General features: G+C 40.3%; 1 protein-coding gene across 1 annotated transcript in view; it reads right to left on the minus strand.

Moving 5' to 3' along the window:
- Window positions 1-21,251, minus strand: part of CEMIP2 (cell migration inducing hyaluronidase 2) — a 91,143-nt gene that overhangs the window by 50,408 nt on the left and 19,484 nt on the right. The window contains exons 2-7 of the mRNA XM_017863322.1: window positions 18,786-19,128; window positions 14,433-14,573; window positions 13,263-13,824; window positions 8,346-8,515; window positions 2,614-2,802; window positions 329-498 (exon numbers count right to left, since the gene is read on the minus strand). Coding sequence (XP_017718811.1) covers window positions 329-498; window positions 2,614-2,802; window positions 8,346-8,515; window positions 13,263-13,824; window positions 14,433-14,573; window positions 18,786-19,116 — 1,563 coding nt within the window. The 5' untranslated portion in view covers window positions 19,117-19,128. The remainder of the gene's footprint in view (window positions 1-328; window positions 499-2,613; window positions 2,803-8,345; window positions 8,516-13,262; window positions 13,825-14,432; window positions 14,574-18,785; window positions 19,129-21,251) is intronic.

Below are 21,251 nucleotides of genomic sequence, written 5' to 3' on the forward strand. Positions count from 1 at the left end.
GCCCATCTCGGCCTCCCAAAGTGCTGGGATTACAGGCTTGAGCCACCGCGCCCGGCCTTTTTTTTTGTCTCTGTAATTGGTTCTTCCCAATATATTGATTTGACTCCTTATGGAACAATTCTTAAATGGTTTAACTAGAGGTCCAGGCCAACTAAATGAAGTCATTACATTCTATTTGAATCATCTAAAACCTCCTCATTGTCATTGAGAAACAAAACATGATTTGCTTTTAATATCCATTTATATCTCATTCCAAAACTTGACAGTTTCTTCAAACATGTATTTAGCAACCAGGATTTCAAAGAAATAATCAAATCCTTTCGCCTACCATAACGTGTCCCCCAAAGGTATCATAATCAAAAAATTGGCACTGATTTTCTGCATAGCATGAGTCCTCCACTTCTCCTTGGATCACAATATTCCGGGTAAGAATTCCAACTTCAGCTCTCATGTCTACACCGTCTATGATCTCACCCATGTGCAGGAACTGAGGGGTTTCTGGTTGATATGGGCAAGGAAAAAAAAGAATGTTAGAACAAAGAAAACATGAAACTCACTTCGAAAAGACATTCTCTTCATTCTATAACCCCAAGATGATCCTGAGAACTTATCATCTGCTCTCATTCTCTGACACCTCAGAATCAGAATCCCAGCACACGAGGAATTTAAAGATTATCTAGTCCAGCCCCCACCCACAGCCTGAACCCCCACTACTAACTGTTCTGCCAATTCTCAAACCCACACACTGACAGAAAGCTTGTTCCTTCCTGAAGCAGCTCAATCCTCCCTTCAACAGCACTAATAATCTGGAATCTGCCTAATGATCCCTAATCTTTCTCTCCATACGCTCTTGGACTCCTCCCCTAGGGTGTAAGAACCACCAAATGCATGGTGAGTCCATAAAACAAATGGTGTGTAGATATTAATATCAGGGTGTCAAATTGTTGATGCTTTTACTTAGAAGCTAATCTGCAACTGGACATTAACAATAGATAAATTACCATCTTTTCTTTCTCATTTCTTCTTATTTTAATATTAGTATGCATTCTTTTAAATTCTCACATTTACTGGAAGTGTAGAAGCACTTTAATAATGAGCTTTTCACTGATGATCTTATTATATAAACTCAGGAAGGAAAAATACACATAAATCATGGGAGGACAGCTCATGAAGACTCATCATGCAGACTTGTTAACAAGAGTTGGAATTTCCAAAAGAAATTAACGCCAGATGGTATCATAGTTTTGGGGTTTTCGTTGGTGGTGTTCTTGTTTTGTTTATGCCCTGTATTATCAAGAAGGAAAAGTACAATGTTGAATGAAGCTCAGGGAAAAAGGGCCAGGTAAGCCAATCACTACTTTTTTCCAAAGCAGAAAATTTTCCTTAATTGTTGAAGCTTTACCTATTACTCTAAATTACTGAAAACTAAAGAAGCACTTACTGAACAGTTACTGTAAACTCTTTTGTTTTATACCATAAATGTATACTTGAGTTCAAAAGAAAAGCAATAGAATGAGTGAAATGCACAATGAATCCTATAAATGAAGCCATGTACAAAGGGGCTGTGCCTAGTACCAGGCTCAAAATGAGTGCCCAGTAAGTGTCAGGGATTCTTTGGATATGCAACTTACACTAAGAATTTCTTCGTGTAGTTTTTTTTTTTTTTTTTTTTTTGAGATACAGGTTGCTCTATTGCCCAGGTTGCAGTGAGCTGAGATCACATCACTGCACTGCATGAACCTCCTGGGTTCAAGCGATTCTCCTGCCTCAGCCTCCCTAGCAGCTGGGATTACAAGGCTTGTACCACCATGCCCAGCTAATGTTTTTTGTATTTTTAGTAGAGACAGGGTTTCACCATATTGGCCAGGCTGGTCTCAAACGCCTAACCACAAGTGAACCACCCGCCTCGGCCTCCCAAAGTCCTGGGATTATAGGCGGGAGCCACTGCTCCCAGCCAGGAAACATAGTCTTATGAAAATACCTATTTAAGTCCATTTTAAATATTAGTGAGTTTTTTTTTTTTTTGGCTAATCACATAGGCACTCGAAAACCATAGGATTTCTTTTAATTAAGAAAGACTTCTATTTATAAATGGATCTAATTCATCGTTGGGTTTACTATTATCTGACACTAGAAAATTAATACAGAAGACAATGGAGGGGAGGCAGCGGGAGGGACAGCATCAGGAAAAATAGCTAATACATGCTGGGCTGAATATTCACTTAGGTGATGGGTTGGTAGGTGCAGCAAACCACCATGGCACACGTTTACCTATGTAATGAACCTACACATCCTACATATGTACCCCAGAACTTAAAACAATGGAAAAGACCTTGGAAAATCAATTTCTCTAGTTGACATCTCTTTTTTTTTATACAAAGAAACTGAAGCAATATGTATCATTAGCAGCAAGAATATTGCTCAATAGCTATTTTTGTCTAATATTCCCTGGAATCTAGTGTTCAATGCATTCCACTGCTATGACCTTCAATACTGATGATGGTGATGGTGGTGGTGGTGGTGACGGTAGTGATTGAGAGGAAAAAGGATTCCAGGAATCAAATCCCAAGAAAATAGTGTGTTTCCCAAGAAGTACTCTGAGCAATTTAATACCTTTGACTTTGACCTGAAAATGGCTGCATTCGGAACAGGGAAGAAGAGTGAACTCCTCTGCTTGGTACATGGAATAGTCTGTGCTTGCGACCACAATCTGGTCTCCAGGTTTCCAACTACTAACGTCATCTAGCAAATTTAGCTTCACTCCATCTACAACCTCTACCCGGAAACCTGAAAGAGAAACACCTAAACCAAAAAAAAAAAAAGAAAGAAAAAGAAAGTGATACATTAACAGTATTTTTTTCTCTCTAAAATCAACCTTCACACTGATTCACAAATCAAAAGTTAAGATAACCACGATGCAGCAAATTTTTATGCATGCTACCATGTGTCAGTCACTCTACAGATATAAATAATAAAAATATGAAAATGGAGAGATCTCTGCCCTCAAGGGGAGAGTACCCCATGTACCTCTAGTCATGAAGGAACACAAGATGTCACCTTAGTAAACTATTACTTTATAATTTTGAAGAAGGCTCTAGATCCCCAAATCTCTTGCTGTATTTCAACTCAGTGCAACAACTGTTATACTGACCCCAAACCATCCCAATATGTGACAAGTACCTATATTCCAGCAGAATTTGTCAAGCAGAGGATAGGTCTGTAATAAATACCCAGTGCTTCAAGTTGATCCAAGCACAGAAAAATGGATAGGGCATTAGCACGCTGACATCAGCACACTAACAATCTTAAGAATAAGAATTTGTGGGCCAGGCGTGGTGGTTCATACCTGTAAATCCCAGCACTTCAGGAGGCCAAGGCAGGAGGATCACTTGAGCTCAGCAGTTCGAGACCAGCCTGGGCAACAGAGTGAGACCCCTGTCCCTGCAAAAAACATTGGCCAGGCATGGTGATGTGTGCCTATATCCCCAGCTACTTTGGCAGCTGAGGTGGGAGGACTGCTTGAGCCAGGAAGGTTAAGGGTGCAGTGAGCTATGATCGGGCCACCGCATTCCAGCCTATGAGACACAGGAAGACCCTGTCTCAAAAATAAGTAAATACATAAAATAACAATTTGTGGATGGGCACAGTGGCTCATGCCTGTAATCTCAACACTTTGGGAGGCCGAGGGCAGAGGACCACTTGAGCCCAGGAGTTCAAGACTAGCCTGAGCAACAGAGCGAAGCCCCATCTCTACAAAATATTTTTAGAAGTAGCAGGGAGTAGTGGCACATGCTTGTAGTCCCGGCTACTTGGGAGTCTGAGGTGGGGAGTCTGAGGTGGGAGGATCACTTGAGCACAGGAGTTTGAGGCTGCAGTGAGACATGACTGTGCCACTGCACTCCAGCCTAGGCAACAGAGCAAGATACTCTCTCAAAAAAATAACATAAAAATCTGTCTCAGAAAACCCTTCATGTCTGTGCCTTTGCTCATGCTTTATTCTTCCCCTAAAATGTCCTTCCGTATTCTTCTTGACCAACCAACATACTGTCCTTCTTATGAAGTTCAGGCGATTCTTTAAGGACTTCCCAAACATCCGTGTTGGAAGCAACCTCTCTCTCTCCAGTTTTCTCTCGGTATACTGCCTGGAATTGTTCATACCTTCCTATCGGGAGAACTGCTCACCTCCTTGGAAGCTGCATCAGTGAAGGTTGCAGAGTACATTATTTACGTATGCACGACTCTGTCTTGTTTGTGGTACGTATCCACGGATGTCTACTGAATGGAAGAGTATGACCAGTATGATCTGCAATGTGACCTGAGGTCACATGATGGTGCCCCTGTCCAGCTCAGCTCCTTTCCTGGGATGATGTAAATTATGTAATCTAATGACTACTAATTACTGATCTTTCCTAATATCTTCTTTGAAAGTCAAAGTTAGTTCCCAATTAAGCAGACAAGAATTGAAAATCTGATCCAGTTTCACAACTTGGCTTCTTTCACATGCTACCCAGTATAGAAATGCTTTCTGCTTCTTAACATTCATGATACAATCTGTCATAAATCAAAAGTTGATTTAATGGAAATGTCTATGAAAAGGATGGGAAATGTCTACGAAATGGATGGCAACTACTTCATAACATTGATAAAAAAGGAAAACGACATTTCAAAAGATAGCTGTTTAATAAATGTACTTCTCTGTCGTCTAATTAACAGCATACTACTCTGTGGCTACTTTAAGATGCTGACTCTAGGATGGGCATGGTGGCTTATTCCTGTAATCCCAACACTTTAGGAGGCTAGGGCAGGAGGATCACTGAGTCCAGGAGACCAGCCTGGACAACACAGTGGGACTTCATCTCTATAAAAAAAAATTAAAAAATGAGTCAGGTGTGGTGGTGCATGCGTGTACTCCCAGATACTGGGAAGGCTGAGGGGGGAAGATTGCTTAAGCCCAGGAGGTCAAGGGTACAGTGAATTGTGATTAGACTACTGCACTCCAGCCTAGGAGACAAGAGTGAGACAAAAAAGAACAAAAGAGGAAAGGACAGGGCAGGGCAGGGCAGGGGAGGGGGCAGGGCAGGGAAAGGGAAGGAGAAGGGGGAAGGGGAAGGGGAAGGGGAAGGGGTTATGGAAAGCCTTGCTAATCCCAGCACTCTGGGAGGCTGAGGCAGGCAGATCCACCTTGAGGGTCAAGGAATTCAAGACCAGCCTGGCCTAACATGGTGCAAACTCCATCTCTACTAAAAATACAAAATTAGCCAGGTGTGGTGGCACGTGCCTGTAGTCCCAGCTACTCAGGAGGCTGAGGCAGGAGAATCGCTTGAACCCCAGCCTGGGTGACAGAGCAAGACTCCGTCTCAAAAAAAAAGAAAAGAAAAGAAAAGAAAAGATGCTAACTCTAAGGGCTGATGATATGAGTGAAAGAACACATTCCCTTTGGAGAATCAAAAGTGGGGAAATTCAAGCAAGGAACAACAAATAATTTGTATATTCTTACAGTCTTTAAAAAAAAATACAGAGACATGGTCCCACTATGTTGCCCAGTCCTAACCTTCCGCGATCGTCCCACTTCAAGCTCCCAGAGCTCTAAGATTATAGGCATGAGCCACCCGGCTCTGCCAACTATCCAGATAAAACTTAACCTGGGCAAGTCTTGGATTCTGTTTTGGTACTCTTGATCTACCCTGCTTTTCTATATCTATAAAGCACAGAAATAAAGTACCTAACAAATCTAAAATGTTTTCTGAATATGTTTCTTGCATCCAGATACTAAAGTCTGTAGGATTTTATACAAATAATAATATTAATAATAGTAATTCTAACAACAATAATGATAGCTAATAGTTGTTGAGATCTCACATGCATAATAACCTTTCATCAACACAACTGTGAGAGACAGGAGCTATTATATTTATTAGAGATGAAGAAACCAAAGATCAGGTAGTTTGAATAACAGCTAAATATGATAGAGCCCCAAATTTAAAGCTAATCTAATTCCAGAGCCCAATTTCTTTCAAAGTCTCCATATTATACTTTCCCAGAATCAAAACAAGCAGGTTAAGAACAAATTTAAAAAACTCATGGAGGCAAAAACAATCCCTACCCCAAATTTCACATTTTTGCCAACAAAATAAATTCCCCTAAGAGCAATTAAGAAATATTTTTTCAAATAAAATTTCAGTAATGCACCCATGCCTGTAATCCCAGCACTTTGGGAGGCTGAGATCGACAGATTGCTTGAGGTCAGGAGTTGCCAACCGGGCCAACATGGTGAAATTCTGTCTCTAATAGAAATACAAAAAAATTAGCCAGGTGTGGTGGCACGCACCTGTAATCCCAGCTACTTGGGAGCCTGAGGCAGGAGAAGTGCTTGAAACTGGGAGGTAGAGTCTGCAGTGAGTGGAGATCCCACCACTGCACTCCAGCCTGGGTGATAGAACAAGACTCCATCTCAAAAAAAAAAAAAAAAAAATTCAGGAATGCTTTAAAAACAGATGACTAACCAGGTGTGGTGGCTCACACCTGTAATCCCAGTACTTTGGGAAGCTGAGGCGGATGGATCACTAGGTCAGGAGTTCAAGACCAGCCTGGCCAAGATGGTGAAATCCTGTCTCTACTAAAAATACAAAAATTAGCCAGGCATGGTGGTGGGCACCTGTAATACTAGCTATTTGGGAGGCTGAGGCAGAGAATTGCTTGAACCTGGGAGGCGGAGCTTGCAGTGAACCAAGATCACGCCACTGCACTTTAGACTGGGACGACACAGTGAGACTCCGTCTCAAAAACAAAACAAAACAAAACAAAACAGATGACTACTAGACAAATAAATTTTGACTTGAAAGATCACTAAAATTTGTTTCTTTCTGTTAATTTTTTTTTTTAAAGCCAGAAGGTTAGATGAGGAAGATTTGTATTACTCACTAACACATTTTTTTCTTGGCTTAAAAGAAAATCCTGTTTCAGATTATCTCCTATTAGCACTACTGAATGGGAAACATTAAAAAAAGTTCATTCTCTGATTCCTGAAGAAAATTTTCCACCTCTTCCAGAAAGTAAGAGTCACTGAGAACATGAGACATGAACAATATCTTATAACAGATAGCTAGAACATACCATCTTTCAGGAATGAGTAGTTATCACTAATGTGGAAATGTAAATAACATTTCCTACAAAGGAAACGTTGACTAGAGTTCTGTCAGTAATTATCCCCTGTCTAGAATACCAGCTATTTGGGAGGCTGAGGCAGAGAATTGCTTGAACCTGGGAGGCGGAGGTTGCAGTGAGCAGAGATCACGCCACTGAACTCCAGCTTGGGTGACAGAGTTAGACTCTGTCTCAAAAAAAAAAAGAAAATAAAAGACGACTACTTTTTTTTTTAGTGATACTGGAGGCGGTACCACTAAACTTCACTTACAGGACAAAATTCCTGCTAAGAAACACTTCTTACCCACCACCTATGCTTTATGCTTTTTGGCAGAGGCAAAGAAACAGCAGTCATCTTGGAGGCAGAAAGCTGGGGCTTGATTCCAGCTTCCTCATCCCTAATAGATCATCTCTTCACTCCAAGCCCAGAAGATTGTTTCTAGACTAGAGAATGGTCTATTCTAGTTACAGCACACGCAACTCAGCTTTGTTCTAAAACAAGCTTGTCCAACTCACAGCCCGTGAGCCACATGTGGCCCAGGACGGCTTTGAATGAAGCCCAACACAAATTCATAAACTTTCTTAAAACATTATGATATTTTGTTTTTAGTCCATCAGCTATCATTAGTGTTACTGTATTTTATGTGTGGTCCAAGACAATTCTTTTTCTTCCAATGTGGTCCAGGGAAGCTAAAAGATTGGAGACCTCTGTTCTAAAAGATTAGTGGATTTTGTTCTGAAAGATTAAGCGCAGTAGGAAAACTGTAAGTTTCTTTTTTTTTTTTTGAGACGGAGTCTTGCTCTGTCGCCCGGGCTGGAGTGCAGTGGCCGGATCTCAGCTCACTGCAAGCTCCGCCTCCCGGGTTTATACCATTCTCCTGCCTCAGCCTCCAGAGTAGCTGGGACTACAGGCGCCCGCCACCTCGCCCGGCTAGGTTTTGTATTTTAGTAGAGACGAGGTTTCACCGTGTTAGCCAGGATGGTCTCAATCTCCTGACCTCGTGATCCGCCCATCTCGGCCTTCCAAAGTGCTGGGATTACAGGCTTGAGCCACCGCACCCGGCCAAGGAAAACTGTAAGTTTCAACCAGTTGAGAAATCTAACCCGGTTGATTGTCATTTGAACATAATACTATTCTAAAAAAAAAAATCTGTCATAATACTTATCAGTGTCTTACAAGAATATAAACTCTACTTGCCTACCTTCGATCCATTCACTATAAGCTGTCACACAGAACTTCTGGCCATCCACGGTATAAAATTCTCTTTGGGCAAGAGCCTTCCCGCCACTGCTATGATTTTCATAGTTTCTCACAGATTCATTGCAAGAAGTGCTTCCACCATCAATGACACCAACTAAAGCCCAAGCTTGCCTAGAAGGAAAAAGAGCATGTGCATTTGATTACTTGTCATGGTATTCACAAAATCCCTGACAAAGATGTTATTACAGAATGCTGTGTAATTCTCATATTTTGTTTTTGTCAATCCCTAATGGTTTTTCTATATGAGGTTGTAATTCCAAACCTTGACTGCACCTAGTTTTCCTAGAAGGAAATGCACCTAGTTTTTAAATACTTTGTTTGTCCAGCTCTGTAATAGGTGAAAGATCAATGACTACAATTTCAATTAATCATTGACTTACCTCCTCAATACACATCCATATCACACATAACATTCTGGCCAAAATCCATTTACCTTCTTTTAAAATGATTATCACCTGCTCTCTTTTAAACTATCCATTCTATTAATACAATGTTCTCAAAAATCTAATTGCATAATAGAATTACCTACGGAGTTTGAAAAATATATCAATGCACAGACCCCATCCCAGATAAAGGGAATCATGTTAATTGCAAAAGGTTGGGTCCAGCATTTGTATGTTTGTGATAATTTATTTTTATTTTTTGGAGACAGGGTCTCACTGTTTTTAAAGTTCCCAGGTGACTTGATCGTGCAGTTAGGCTTGAAAACCACTGAGTTTGGGCAGTAGTTCTCAAACTTCAGTATGCATCAGGATCAACAGGAGAAAGGAATGGCGTGCTAAATTAGATTGCTGGCCCCACGCTCTCAGTTTCTGAGGTGGAACCAGAGATTTGTATTTCTAACAGGTTACCAAATTATGTCAATGCTACTGGTCAGGGCACCATACTTTGAAAACCCCTAAATTAGAGACCAGAGGTTAGAGTAGTAATCATCAACCTTCAACAGCCTGGGAGTCTTATCCTTCTTCCTGACATAATTGATCTAAGGAGCACCCTTGGTGTCAAGATTTTTTAACGTCTCCAGGTGTGCAGGCAAGTTTGAGAAGTGAGTTAGACTTTTGTTTTTTGAGATGGAGTTTCAGTCTTGTTGCCCAGGCTGGAGGACAATGGTGCAATCTTGGCTCACCGCAACCTCCTGCCTCCCAGGTTCAAGCGATTCTCCCACCTCAGCCTCCCCAGTAGCTGGGATTACAGGCATGCGCCACCGCGCCCGGCTAATTTTGTACTTTTAGTAGAGACGGGGTTTCTCCATGTTGGTCAGGCTGGTCTCAAACTCCCCACCTCAGGTGATCAGCCTGCCTCGGCCTCCCAAAGTGCTGATATTAAAGGCGTGAGCCACCGCAGCCAGCAGAGATTTCTTAACATTCCTAAATTAAATCAAAGCTGTAGGATCACTATCCAACAAATTTTAAATTTTATATACTATATGTCTATTTGTTGAAAGCAACGTATTTGAAAACACCATTATTTCTTTTTCTTTTTCTTTTCTTTTTTTTTTGAGACAGAGTCTCGCTCTTGTTGCCCAGGCTACAGTGCAATGGTGAGATCTCAGCTCACTGCAACCTCCACCTCTGGGGTGAAAGCAATTCTCCTGCCTCAGCCTCCCAAGTAGCTGGGATTATAGGTGCCCACCACCACACCAAGCTAATTTTGTATTTTAATTTTAGTAGAGACAGGGTTTCACCACGTTGGCCAGGCTGGTCTCGCACTCCTGACTTCAGGTGATCTGACCTCCTCAGCCTCCTAAAGTGCTTGGATTACAAGCATGAGCCACTGCACCTGGCCTAAAAACACCATTATTTCTGATACTAAATATCTGAGAGACATGCTCAAACTTGTGATCAAAAGCAATCAACACAAAGGGACAATTTTTAAAAACCAGAAAATCTGCTTTAAGACTCCTGGTTTAAAACATGAAAAGAAAAATGTCAACTTCCTACTCTAGAAAAAAAATAACAAATGTAATCTGTGTCTGACAGATGGCTGGATATTCACAGATAAAAGTTAACCAAAGCATGCCTACACCCTTACAAATTCCACAGCTGCCCCTGTATGGATTAGCTACTCTTTGGACGACAATGCTTTGTAGCTTTATTTATCCCCTTGATATAGCAGAAAGAATCAAATAAAGAATGCCTCAATATATTATCTCCTATTTGAGAGAAGAAAAGAGAGGAAGAATATCACAGGCTTCCTTTCTTTACCAGGACTGCCTCAGCAACTATAAAACAATGTTCTTTCTCTCCTATTGACATTATCTCCAAAACACTCCTACTTCCCTCCTCCACTTGAGGGAAAATTTCAACGCACCAGAACATTATCTTCAAAGGCCTATGTGTTTATGTACATTGGAGATAACGTCTATGCAATGGAACGCTGGCAAAAGATCACAACTCTAATTCCTCTATGAAATCAAAAGCAATATTTTAAAAGGAATTTAGAAACCAGTAGGGAGAGGAACCTAAGAAAGTCAAAATGGTCACAGCTAATGATCATGCAAACCTAGACACAACAATAGCATGAAGAAATAGAAGTTGTAATCCCTGGTATTACCAGATAATGAAACAAAGTAGGTCTGTAACTTTGAAAAGATCATGCTTCCACTCCTAGGTTTATATATGATAGAAATATATGCACATGTACATTAAGGGATGGATCAAGGAACATTTAGGGAAGCAATTTTATAACAGGTCCAAACTGGAAAGCCACTCAGATGGCCACCAGTAAATAAACTGTGGTATATTCATACAACAGAAAATAAACAGCAAAGAAAATGAGCCTCGGCCGGGCACATGGTCTATGTCTGTAATCGCAGAAATTTGGGAGGCTGAGATGGGAGGATCACTTGAGGCCAGGAGTTTTAGATCAGCCTGGTCAATAGAGTGAGACCCCATCTCTATTTAAAATCAAAAAAAAAAAAAAAAGAAAAGAAAAGAAAAGGAGGAAGCACTACATGCAACAATATGAATAGCACTCAATCATGTAACACTGTGCAAAGAAGCTGGACACAAAATATAATATATTGTCAGCTTCCATTTATATAAAGTTGAAAAACAGGCAAACCTAAACTTTAGTAGATCCCAAAATTCAGAAGCATGGCTTCCTTTGGTGGGGAAGAGAGTGATTAATGCATAGCAGAGGGGAGGAAGGGAACTTCTGGGCTGCTGGCAACGTCCTATTTCATGACCTGGGTAGTGGCTACACAGGCATCACATTGCGGCAACTCATGAAGCTCTACATTCTTACTTTTTTGTATGTGTATCTCATATTTCAAAACAAAAGCCAAAAAAAAAAAAAAAAAAAAAAGAAACCCTTTGAGGTTTTTGCACATGGAATTCCCTCAGTCTGAAAAAGCTTCCTTCTCCACTGTCTGCACAGCACACTCCTGAACTTCCTTCAGGTCTCTTGCCTTTGGGGAGCCTGTACTGATTCACTAGGCCAATTTAGAGGCTTCTTCTATTAATACTTACACTCCCATTACACCCTGTAACTGCGGCATATCTCACTGTAGGATCATCATCTATTTAGGTCTCTGTTTATCCACTAGATTAACCAAGGGCTCTGAGACAGTGTCCTTTCGTCTAAGCATCCATGGGTATCCAGCACTTAGCATCTCCTAAATATCCCCTACATGAATAAAAGGTATTTCTAAAATGTTACAAACTGTTTTTCTTCACTAATTTTTGTCTTTCTAGCCTGCTCTAGAATTGCTATAGGTAATACCCCATTCCAACAATCTACCATCAAAGGAAAAAATAGTAACTAGATTATCATGGCATGTGGGTTTTGAGGTCCTCTTACTTTTCCCACCACAGATATTCCCTGACTTTACTAAGAGCATTCAGCAGAATTAAAAGCTTCTGTTTTTTAAATGAAATGTTAGGTCGGCTACTTCCCCTAGACTCAGAACTGCATTAGGAAATCATGGTTAATTAGAATATGGCACAACAAGGCTGGGTGCGGTGGTTCACGCCTATAAAGTCAATGTTTTGGGAGGCTGAGGCGGGAGGGTCACTTGGGCAAAGGAATTTGAGACCAGCCTGGGCAACAAAGTGACACACACCCCCCACCTACAAAAGTGTAAAATTAGACAGGTGTGGCAGCAACTGTTTGTAGTCTCAGCTACTTGGGAGGCTGAGATGGAAGTATCACTGGAGCCTGGGAGGATGAGGCTGCAGTGAGCTGCGACCGCACTGCTACGCTCCAGCTCGGGCAACAGAGCAAGACCCTGTCTGTAAAAATAAAAATAAAAGGAATAGGGTACGAGAACCATAAATAGCAGAAATGAATTCTACTATCCGGATGGATTTCCTAGCCCTTTAACTTTTTCCTTCCTCATATATGCCAGGGGTCCACAGACCTGTGCCAGTCAAACATGCAGATTCCAATCAGCCTGCAAAGGAGTCCAAAAAAAAAAAAAAGAAAAGAAAACAGCATATTCTACCCCCTCAGGCTTTTAAGACAGGTTAGAACTTAGCATGAAATTCTGCCCTAACCTTTAAACTCATAAGTTGCCTCAATTAGCCTGAGTTTCATATGATCTTCAGAAGGTAATGAAAGGAGGAAGTATCTTCAGAGGCAAATTGTCCTTCAACTGCCTGACTGTTTTTCAGTACCACACTTCTGCTCTCAACTTTTCACAAGCCTGGCACTCCAGTTCACAAAGGGCTTCGTAAACCAAAGCCAAGGAAAACAGCTTTTGTATGCGGTGTCCTATCCTCCAGCCCCATGTCTCAAAGCTAGCAGACATGCAAATGGTACAGTGGCCCTTCTGATGCCTGAGTCATGCTGTGGCTGTGGCTTCTTTCCCCACCCTCACTCTCCTCTCACACAGACACGGGGAAGAAGGTATGCCTACCTGTAGCCCAGTCCTCGGATCAGTTCACTTCCCAACCGTTCCTGGATCATCTGGATGGTTCCTTGTAAGAGGCTTTTAGCAGCTGAATCCCCAACAGCTATGGCAACAATCCGACCTGGATCCTGGAATCTCAGAAACTCCTGAAGCCGCCTGCTCTCATTGTGGTATTCGTGGGTATCAAACCTCTCACTTTCCAAAATTTTGGCCGTGTCTTGGTCAATGACCCTCACATTGAGGCCCCGGGAAAAGTCCTTTTCAAAGGTGTAGGACCCAAAGGGCAAGCCTGAGGAATTCAGGGTCCTTGCCAACAACGTCCACGATGTCTTCCGTGCCCCGTGTAACTCCAGTGTCCCGCCAGCTTCCACACCAATAAACTTTTTGCCAAATATTGGCATACTTTCACCTTCATCTGACTTGCCATACAAGGTAATTGTCGCTTTGGATTTATAGCGGCATTTTTCTGCTCCAATATGAAGCGCCCCACCATCCTGGATCAGGATGTAATGAGTCCTCAGAGTAATATTTCTGGATCCATCTTTATTGTCCCCAAATACAAGCAGTCCTGCAGGGAATACCAACCTGTAAGCCAACTTCTAAATCATCTTTCTGAGATACAGGGAAATAGATTTCACCTTAAGGTAAAGTACGCTTCCGCAATTAAGTCAGAAAAAAGAATTCACTAAGGATCTGCTTAGAAAACTAAAGGAAAAAACGAAGAGTTCATATCTTAATATACTCTCAATGCCTATGACTGTGAATTTCAACCCATTCACTTTACAGGTTAAATCATTTCTCTTAAAAATACCTAAGAGCCTACAAATCTGAATCTTATTTTTGTATATGTTTACTCATGTTAACTCTCTCATCACTCTCAGAATTGTGACAAAAATTTAGCTCTGAGAGATCACCTCTCTGGAACTGTTTCCTTGGCTATAAATCAGGGGTCTTGATTTGAGTGATACCTAAGGTCTAAGTTCTTCAATTCTATGGTTATCTCTGCATAAATTCTCTGGTTTTATCTCAGGAACTTTCCAAATCTCCATGGTTGGAGTGACAACCACAAACTAAAGGCTATTCTGCCTAAAAATAGTTTTCTACATAAGGAACATCAAATATCCCCCACATTAAAGAGCAACCTTGCAGTTCCCATAGGCAGGAACCATTACCTACCTCCATCCTGAATGACTATAGAATGCACGGTGGCGTCTGAGGTCAGACGGAGCATATCTCCCTCCTTGATAACAACTTGCTTTGCAGCATCTTGTCCTGGATCCCAGTTCCTGAGACGAGGATTTTGATCTGGGCAATTTTCTGTAAACACATTGATATTCCATCCAACCCATTAAAATGCAAGAATAATATAACCAACTCTAAGCACCACCACTATTTGCTGCAGATCTGCAAGAAATGTGCTAACATATGTTGATTTCCTGCCATTAGAACAGAAATCCCACGCCTTCCCACCAGCAGAGAACTGTCTTACCCTTTAATTTCTCATCACATTTCCATTTTAAAGTATTACCACAAAACTAAATTGCTAGCATCTAGTTCAGGACAAACTTCACCAAAAAAAAAAAAAAAAAAAAAAAAAAAAAAAAAAAAAATCTCCATAAAATACAAAAGTTAAAAAAAAAAAAAAAAAAAAAAAAAAAAAAAAAAAAAGTTCCCCTGAATCATCTACTCTGGAAATAAACCAATAGTAAGAGGCAAAATTATACATTCTCCTGGGATTCACACTAGAAAGCTGTTTTAGAAAAGAAAATATGTTCACAACATCCTGGTAAATCAAAAACGAAAATTGCTAAATACATTGATCAGGTCTTCACAAGTTCTTTCCTGTACACAGTGAACAATGGAGTAGGTGCCGATAGTAGCTCTCTCCAAGACTGAGAAACATCACTATCTTCAGCCATGTGCACCCTCCCACCAAAATGAAAGAAGCAAGTGGCTAAACACATAACTTCTCATTTTCAGAGATGAGGAAATTACATATTTACTTGTAGTGTTCCTTTACTGGAATTAGAACTTGCCTCTTGAATAGGTATTATAATAACAAGAATATAAATGTATTTAATTAAAATAGTCATAGCTATTTAATGCATGAAACCTTTAAGGTCTGCCATAATTTTGAAGAGGGGAGAAAAAAAAAATCACGCCTTCAATTTTGATCAACTAATGGCCAAGTATTTGTGGAGCATCAATTTATCCACTCTGTACCAGATATTTTAAAATTTATAAAGCATAGAATCAGTTCACATTTCCTCAGAGTTTATATTCAAGCTTTGGAGGGAAAAAACACCACGTATGAAATAATGAAACGCTGAACAATATGGTAGTCAGTCGAGATTCAAAAGACCTCAGGCAAAGGAGGCATGGGGCTGGAGTAACTGAGGCAGCTTCATGAACAGGTGACTCGAGACCTGGACACCAAAGGATGGGCAGTATTTAAATAAAAGGATCATGAGAACGTTGGTAAGACAAGTATCCCTTGAGATCCAAGTAGTCCATTTGGTTGCTCAGAATTCCAAGGTGCCTGTATTTAAACTGAGCAAAGGTAGGAATAAGCAAGATATGCTTGAAAACTATATGAAGAGATTCCTTTCATTAAGGTGGAGGGTACACGTTTAGGAATAACATGAGAAAAAGTAGAGAGGTAGGGTGCTGCAGAAAGATATTATTCTATACAGAAAAGAAAAATGATTCCTCATTTTGAACTTGCATAACACTAAGGCAAACATCTTCCTGTTTCTGAGCTCGCTCTTAGGTTTATGCTTTCTCTTATTAACCACAGCTAAAATTAGTCTCTCCAGTTATATCCTTGGCAATCATTTCATGGAATTAGTTTTTCTCACAGCAGTATCATAACTGTTGATATGTAAAGCTTCTGATAAGTCAATGCGTATCACTATTATACTAAAAACAATCTTTAAGCTTTTCTTCCCATCAAAGAAACAAAAAAACTCTTAAATTTGTTTTGGCTTAATAATGAGGATTCCTTAAACTGTTCTTCTACCTCCCTTTTCCCATAAAACATCTAGCTGAAATTCTCCATAGTGTTATAACAAGCACTGTACCCAGCTACAAAGAAGGAAATCCAGTCTTTTGAGATCTGGAGCCTACTTCAATGGTTATATAATTTCTCTTAATTGTTTTTAATTATTCCCCAGGAAAGCATGCTTCATTAGAACCATCACCAAAAATTTCAGTCTATTTCCTTCCAGTAAAATGCACTTAATGAGAAAATGTGTGGTCTGTACAAAGCACTGAAAAATAGCTCAGCCAGCCCCATCGTCCCAGATACCCACTTGTAGAGCAGTGAGTGTATTATCAAAGTTATGTAACAGCAATAACCACAGTCAAGCTGACCCTGAAATATTTTAGCATACCAGATCTTTCCACTGATGATCTGCACTTATACTGCCAAAATGTGAAACTAAAGAATGTTGATTCAAGGAACCATATCAGCAATGCCCTGTTTTAGATGGAATATGAAAACACCAATCAAAGCCATAGATTTCAGCTCTGATTTCCCACTAGTCTAGCATCCCTTTACTGCAGAATAGATGGGAAGTATGAATCAGCACAGTGAACTTGGTTATTATGAATCAGCATAGAGAACTTGGTTATTCTGCTGGGAAAAGGAGAGAGGATGCGATGGAAATCATGCGATGGAAATCAATGTTATAAGTTCATAATGTGGCCTACTAGTTTGGTCCATAAGGAAATTAATGTGCATATCTCTCTCATTTGAGGTTTATTTTCTAAGAATTACTAGCACTACCTCTCCCAGAACCTTAAAATTTTTTAAATCTCTTAAAAGCACCCAGGAAAACTAAATAATAAAACATTTGTAAATCTTATAAGTAGTAAAATCCCTCTGAACAGTTATAGCCACTTAAGGAAGAATTTAACTTGACAAAAATCTGTTGTAGACTTTGTTTACAAATGCAGACAAATATGGTATCCAGTCCAGGCTATTAAGAGTCTGCTTCTCTCTTCATAGCCCTGAGCCCTTTGATTTTCGACAGATGGATGGTATTCTTTTATGAGGCAATTCTTTGTTGGTATTCTATTAAGGCTGACTGGCAACCAACTTCTTCAAAACTTATAAAAAATATTGATATATCATTAACTTGAAAAGAAAATACCATTTAAAAAATTAAAATCTCCCTGCATAATATTTAACTATGAAGCAATGATTGATTTTTAGATAAAGGTGTCAGAACTTACACATCCTAAAGGATACTTCCCTTCCAGGATACATATTGTTACTCAAAAATATTTGAAGCTTTTCCTTTGGAACTGCTTCCCAAGCCCATTTCAAGCCACAAACACAAATCTTATTATTTTTAGTCACTTACTTAAAAAAAAAAATCTAGTATAGTTCACTACATTTATGACCAAAAAAAATTTGCAGCCGGGTGCAGTGGCTCACACCTGTAATCCCAGCACTTTGGGAGGCCAAGGTGGGCAGATACCTGAGGTCAGGAGTTCGAGACCAGCCTGGCCAACATGGTGAAACCCTGTCTCTACTAAAAATACAAAAATTAGCCGGACATGGTGGCACTTGGCTGTAGTCCCAGCTACTCAGGAGGCTGAGGCATGAGAATCATTTGAACCCAGGAGGTCGAGGTTGCAGTGAGCCAAGATCACACCACTGCACTCCAGCTGGGACAACAGAGCAAGACTCTGCCTTAAAAAAAAAAAAAAAAAAAAAAAAATTNGAAATAAATTTAGCCAAATAAGTGCAAGACTGACAACTATAAAACATTGTTGAAGGATATTAAAGAAGACCTAAGAAAGTGACATTCCCTGCTCATGAATCAGAAAACAATATTAAGATCACAATACTTACCAAGCTAATCTACAGATTCAATGCAATCTCCATCAAAATTTTCAATGCTAGCTGGGCGCAGGGGCTCACACCTGTAATCCCAGCACTTTGGGAGGCCGAGATGGGTGGCTCACCTGAGGTCAGGAGTTCAAGACCAGCCTGGGCAACATGGTGAAACCCCATCTCTACTAAAAATACAAAAATTAGCCGGACATGGTGGCACTTGGCTGTAGTCCCAGCTACTCAGGAGGCTGAGGCATGAGAATCATTTGAACCCAGGAGGTCGAGGTTGCAGTGAGCCAAGATCACACCACTGCACTCCAGCTGGGACAACAGAGCAAGACTCTGCCTTAAAAAAAAAAAAAAAAAAAAAAAAACTTGCAACAGTCCAAAAATCATACCTACCATAAGAATTTAGCGAAGGTTCTCAAAGCATTTCCAAAAGAGGTGCTCCAAGACCTCCTTGAGCACTGGAACAAAGTGGCACAATGGACAGGAAGAGCAACCATTTAATCATTTGCAACAGATTATTGAACAACTGCTCTCATTCATAAGAAGTGACACTTCATATTACCTAACTGCATATTAGTAAGCTAGGGTCAACTTAATTTTTTTTTTTAAGTATTCTACTATTTCCTTCTCTTTTGTCTTCTAGAATATGTTCTATGTGCATACACATACACACTTACCATCTGGAGCATATTTTGAGGATATTCCTAAAATGATTGCAAGTGCAATAAAAAATGAGAAACTAGTAATAGCAAAACAAATGAAAGTATTTTTGTGTCTCTTTTGCTTTTGACTTTCTCTCTGGGCTTGCTGTTCTTCAGGTGAGAATGCGAAGGTTGCCCGGTCTTCTCGTCTGACAGAGGTAAATTTGGCTGAAGCTTGACTCTTTGGAGGAGGAGGGGGACGCAATGGGACAACCTTCCCCGGAACATAGCCAGATGAGTGACGACTGTTTCCATTCTGAGGTTGGAGGAAAGCAGGGGAGTGTCCCCTGGAATCAGTGGCATACATGATATACTGTTACTGTGAAAAGAAAACAAATTAAACTTCAGTATGTATAAATTCTTTTTAAATTTCATTTATTTATTTATGAGACAGATTTCACTCTTGTTGCCCAGGCTGGAGTGCAATGGCACGATCTCAGCTCGCTGCAACCTCTGCCTCCCAGGTTCAAGCGATTCTCCTGCCTCAGCCTCCCAAGTAGCTGGGATTACAGGCATGTATCATGATGCCCAGCTAATTTTGGTTTTGTTTTGTTTTTTTTTTTTTTAGTGGAGACGGGGTTTCTCCATGTTGGTCAGGCTGGTCTCGAACTCCCGACCTTAGGTGATCTGCCCACCTCAGCCTCCCAAAGTGCTGGGATTACAGGACCATGACCTGCCTTTAATTTCTATTTTTTAGAGACTGGGTCTCACTATGTTGCCCAGACTGAAGTGCAGTGGCATGATCATAGATCACTACAGTCTCGCACTCCTGGGCTTAAGCAATCCTCCTGCCTGAGTCTCCCGGGTAGCCAGGACTACAGGTGCATGCCACGATGACGGGCTAATTTTTAAATTTTTTGTAGAGATGGGATCCTGCCTAGGCTGGTCTCAAAGTCCTGAGCTCAAGTGATTCTTCCACCTCAGCCTCGCAAAGTGCTGGGATTACAGTGTGAGCCCCAGTATCCAGCTGGAATGTATGAATCATAAATGGCTTTTTTTTAAGTAGTTTTAATTGTGTTAAATATACCATAAACTTACATTTTAACTATTTTAAGTGTGTAATTCAATGGCATTAAGTACATTCACAAAGTTGTGTGACCATCACCACTATCCATTTCCAGAACTTTTACATCATCCCAAACAGAAACTCTATATTCATTAAGTAACTCTCCATTGTTCCCAGCCTCTGGTAACTATCATAATGATTTCTTGAAAAGATCAAGTCAGCTTACATCCCTGATCTCATAAACCATGTTGACAATCACCTGCATTACTTGGGCTCTAATGTCACTCCTCCTCAACCCTGCCTGCACACTATAATCACCTGCTAAGGTGAATGCTCAGTGCGCCACCCCTAAACAATTAAATCAGGGTTGCTGTCCCTGGGATCTAAGCAGCTGCAGCCTTTAAAGGCTCTCCAAGTGATTCTCATCTAGGTAAGAGCCGCTGTTCTATGCCAACTGTTCTCAATTTTCAGTGTGCATAAGAATCATCAGAGAAGCTTGCTAAAAACCTAGAATCCTGGCCTCTTTGCCCTGTAATTCTGGCTCAGCTGGCGCAAAGAGGGCCCTGGATTTTACATTTTTAAAAAATATCTCTTGGTGACCCTGAAGCAGGTCACACTTTGAGTATCATTATTCTAAGCTCTTCACATTGAAGCTAAAAGTCCGTGTGTCATGAGGACCCAAAGTGGCCCTAAAAAGTTCCAATAGATAGGCACTCGTGTTTGGGTGTTTTAATTTCCCCACTAGACTTACCTGGTGACTAAGTAAGTTAAGTATTACTATCTATGTTATCACTTAACTATATAGACTGTGAATTCATTTAGTGAGAAAGTCTAAAGTCTATCTTACCTCTTTAAATCCTCGAATTTTGTTTGAAAAAACAGAACTTTAAATATTATAGTTAAGATGATAAAAACACCTAACACAATTAGTGCCTTATGTGTATTAATTCATTTAACATATTTAATACAACAAATCTATAAGGTAGATGCCATTACCCCCATTTTACACATGAGAGAAACTGAGGCCCAGAAAGGTTAATTAACTTCCTCAAAGATCACACAGTTCATATAGAGGAGAACCCGGACTTAAACCTAGGTATTTTTACTCTAAAGTTCAGGCTATTAATTTACACCACTGTGTCTTTCCAAACAATCGAAAGGCAAAGAACGAGCTTTGCAAGGGTGTCACTCGAACTCAGAGTGCTGAGTCTGAAAGGCATATTAATCTTCTCAGGAATTCGTCACACAGAAGTTTAAACTATACATGCTTCATTTTTAACAGAAACTTACACATAAAACAAGGAAATCCTTTTAATTTTTTACGTTCTCTACAAAGAGCAATTATAAGTTTTTGAATGAAAGAATAAGTTTTGAATGAGACCTTACTCTGCTATTTTGCCAAGAGGAAGAAAGGAAGGGAAGGAGGGAAGGAGGGA

This window comes from Rhinopithecus bieti, unplaced genomic scaffold, assembly GCF_001698545.2.
Source record: "Rhinopithecus bieti isolate Rb0 unplaced genomic scaffold, ASM169854v2 scaffold_68834, whole genome shotgun sequence".
Lineage (NCBI taxonomy): Eukaryota > Metazoa > Chordata > Mammalia > Primates > Cercopithecidae > Rhinopithecus > Rhinopithecus bieti.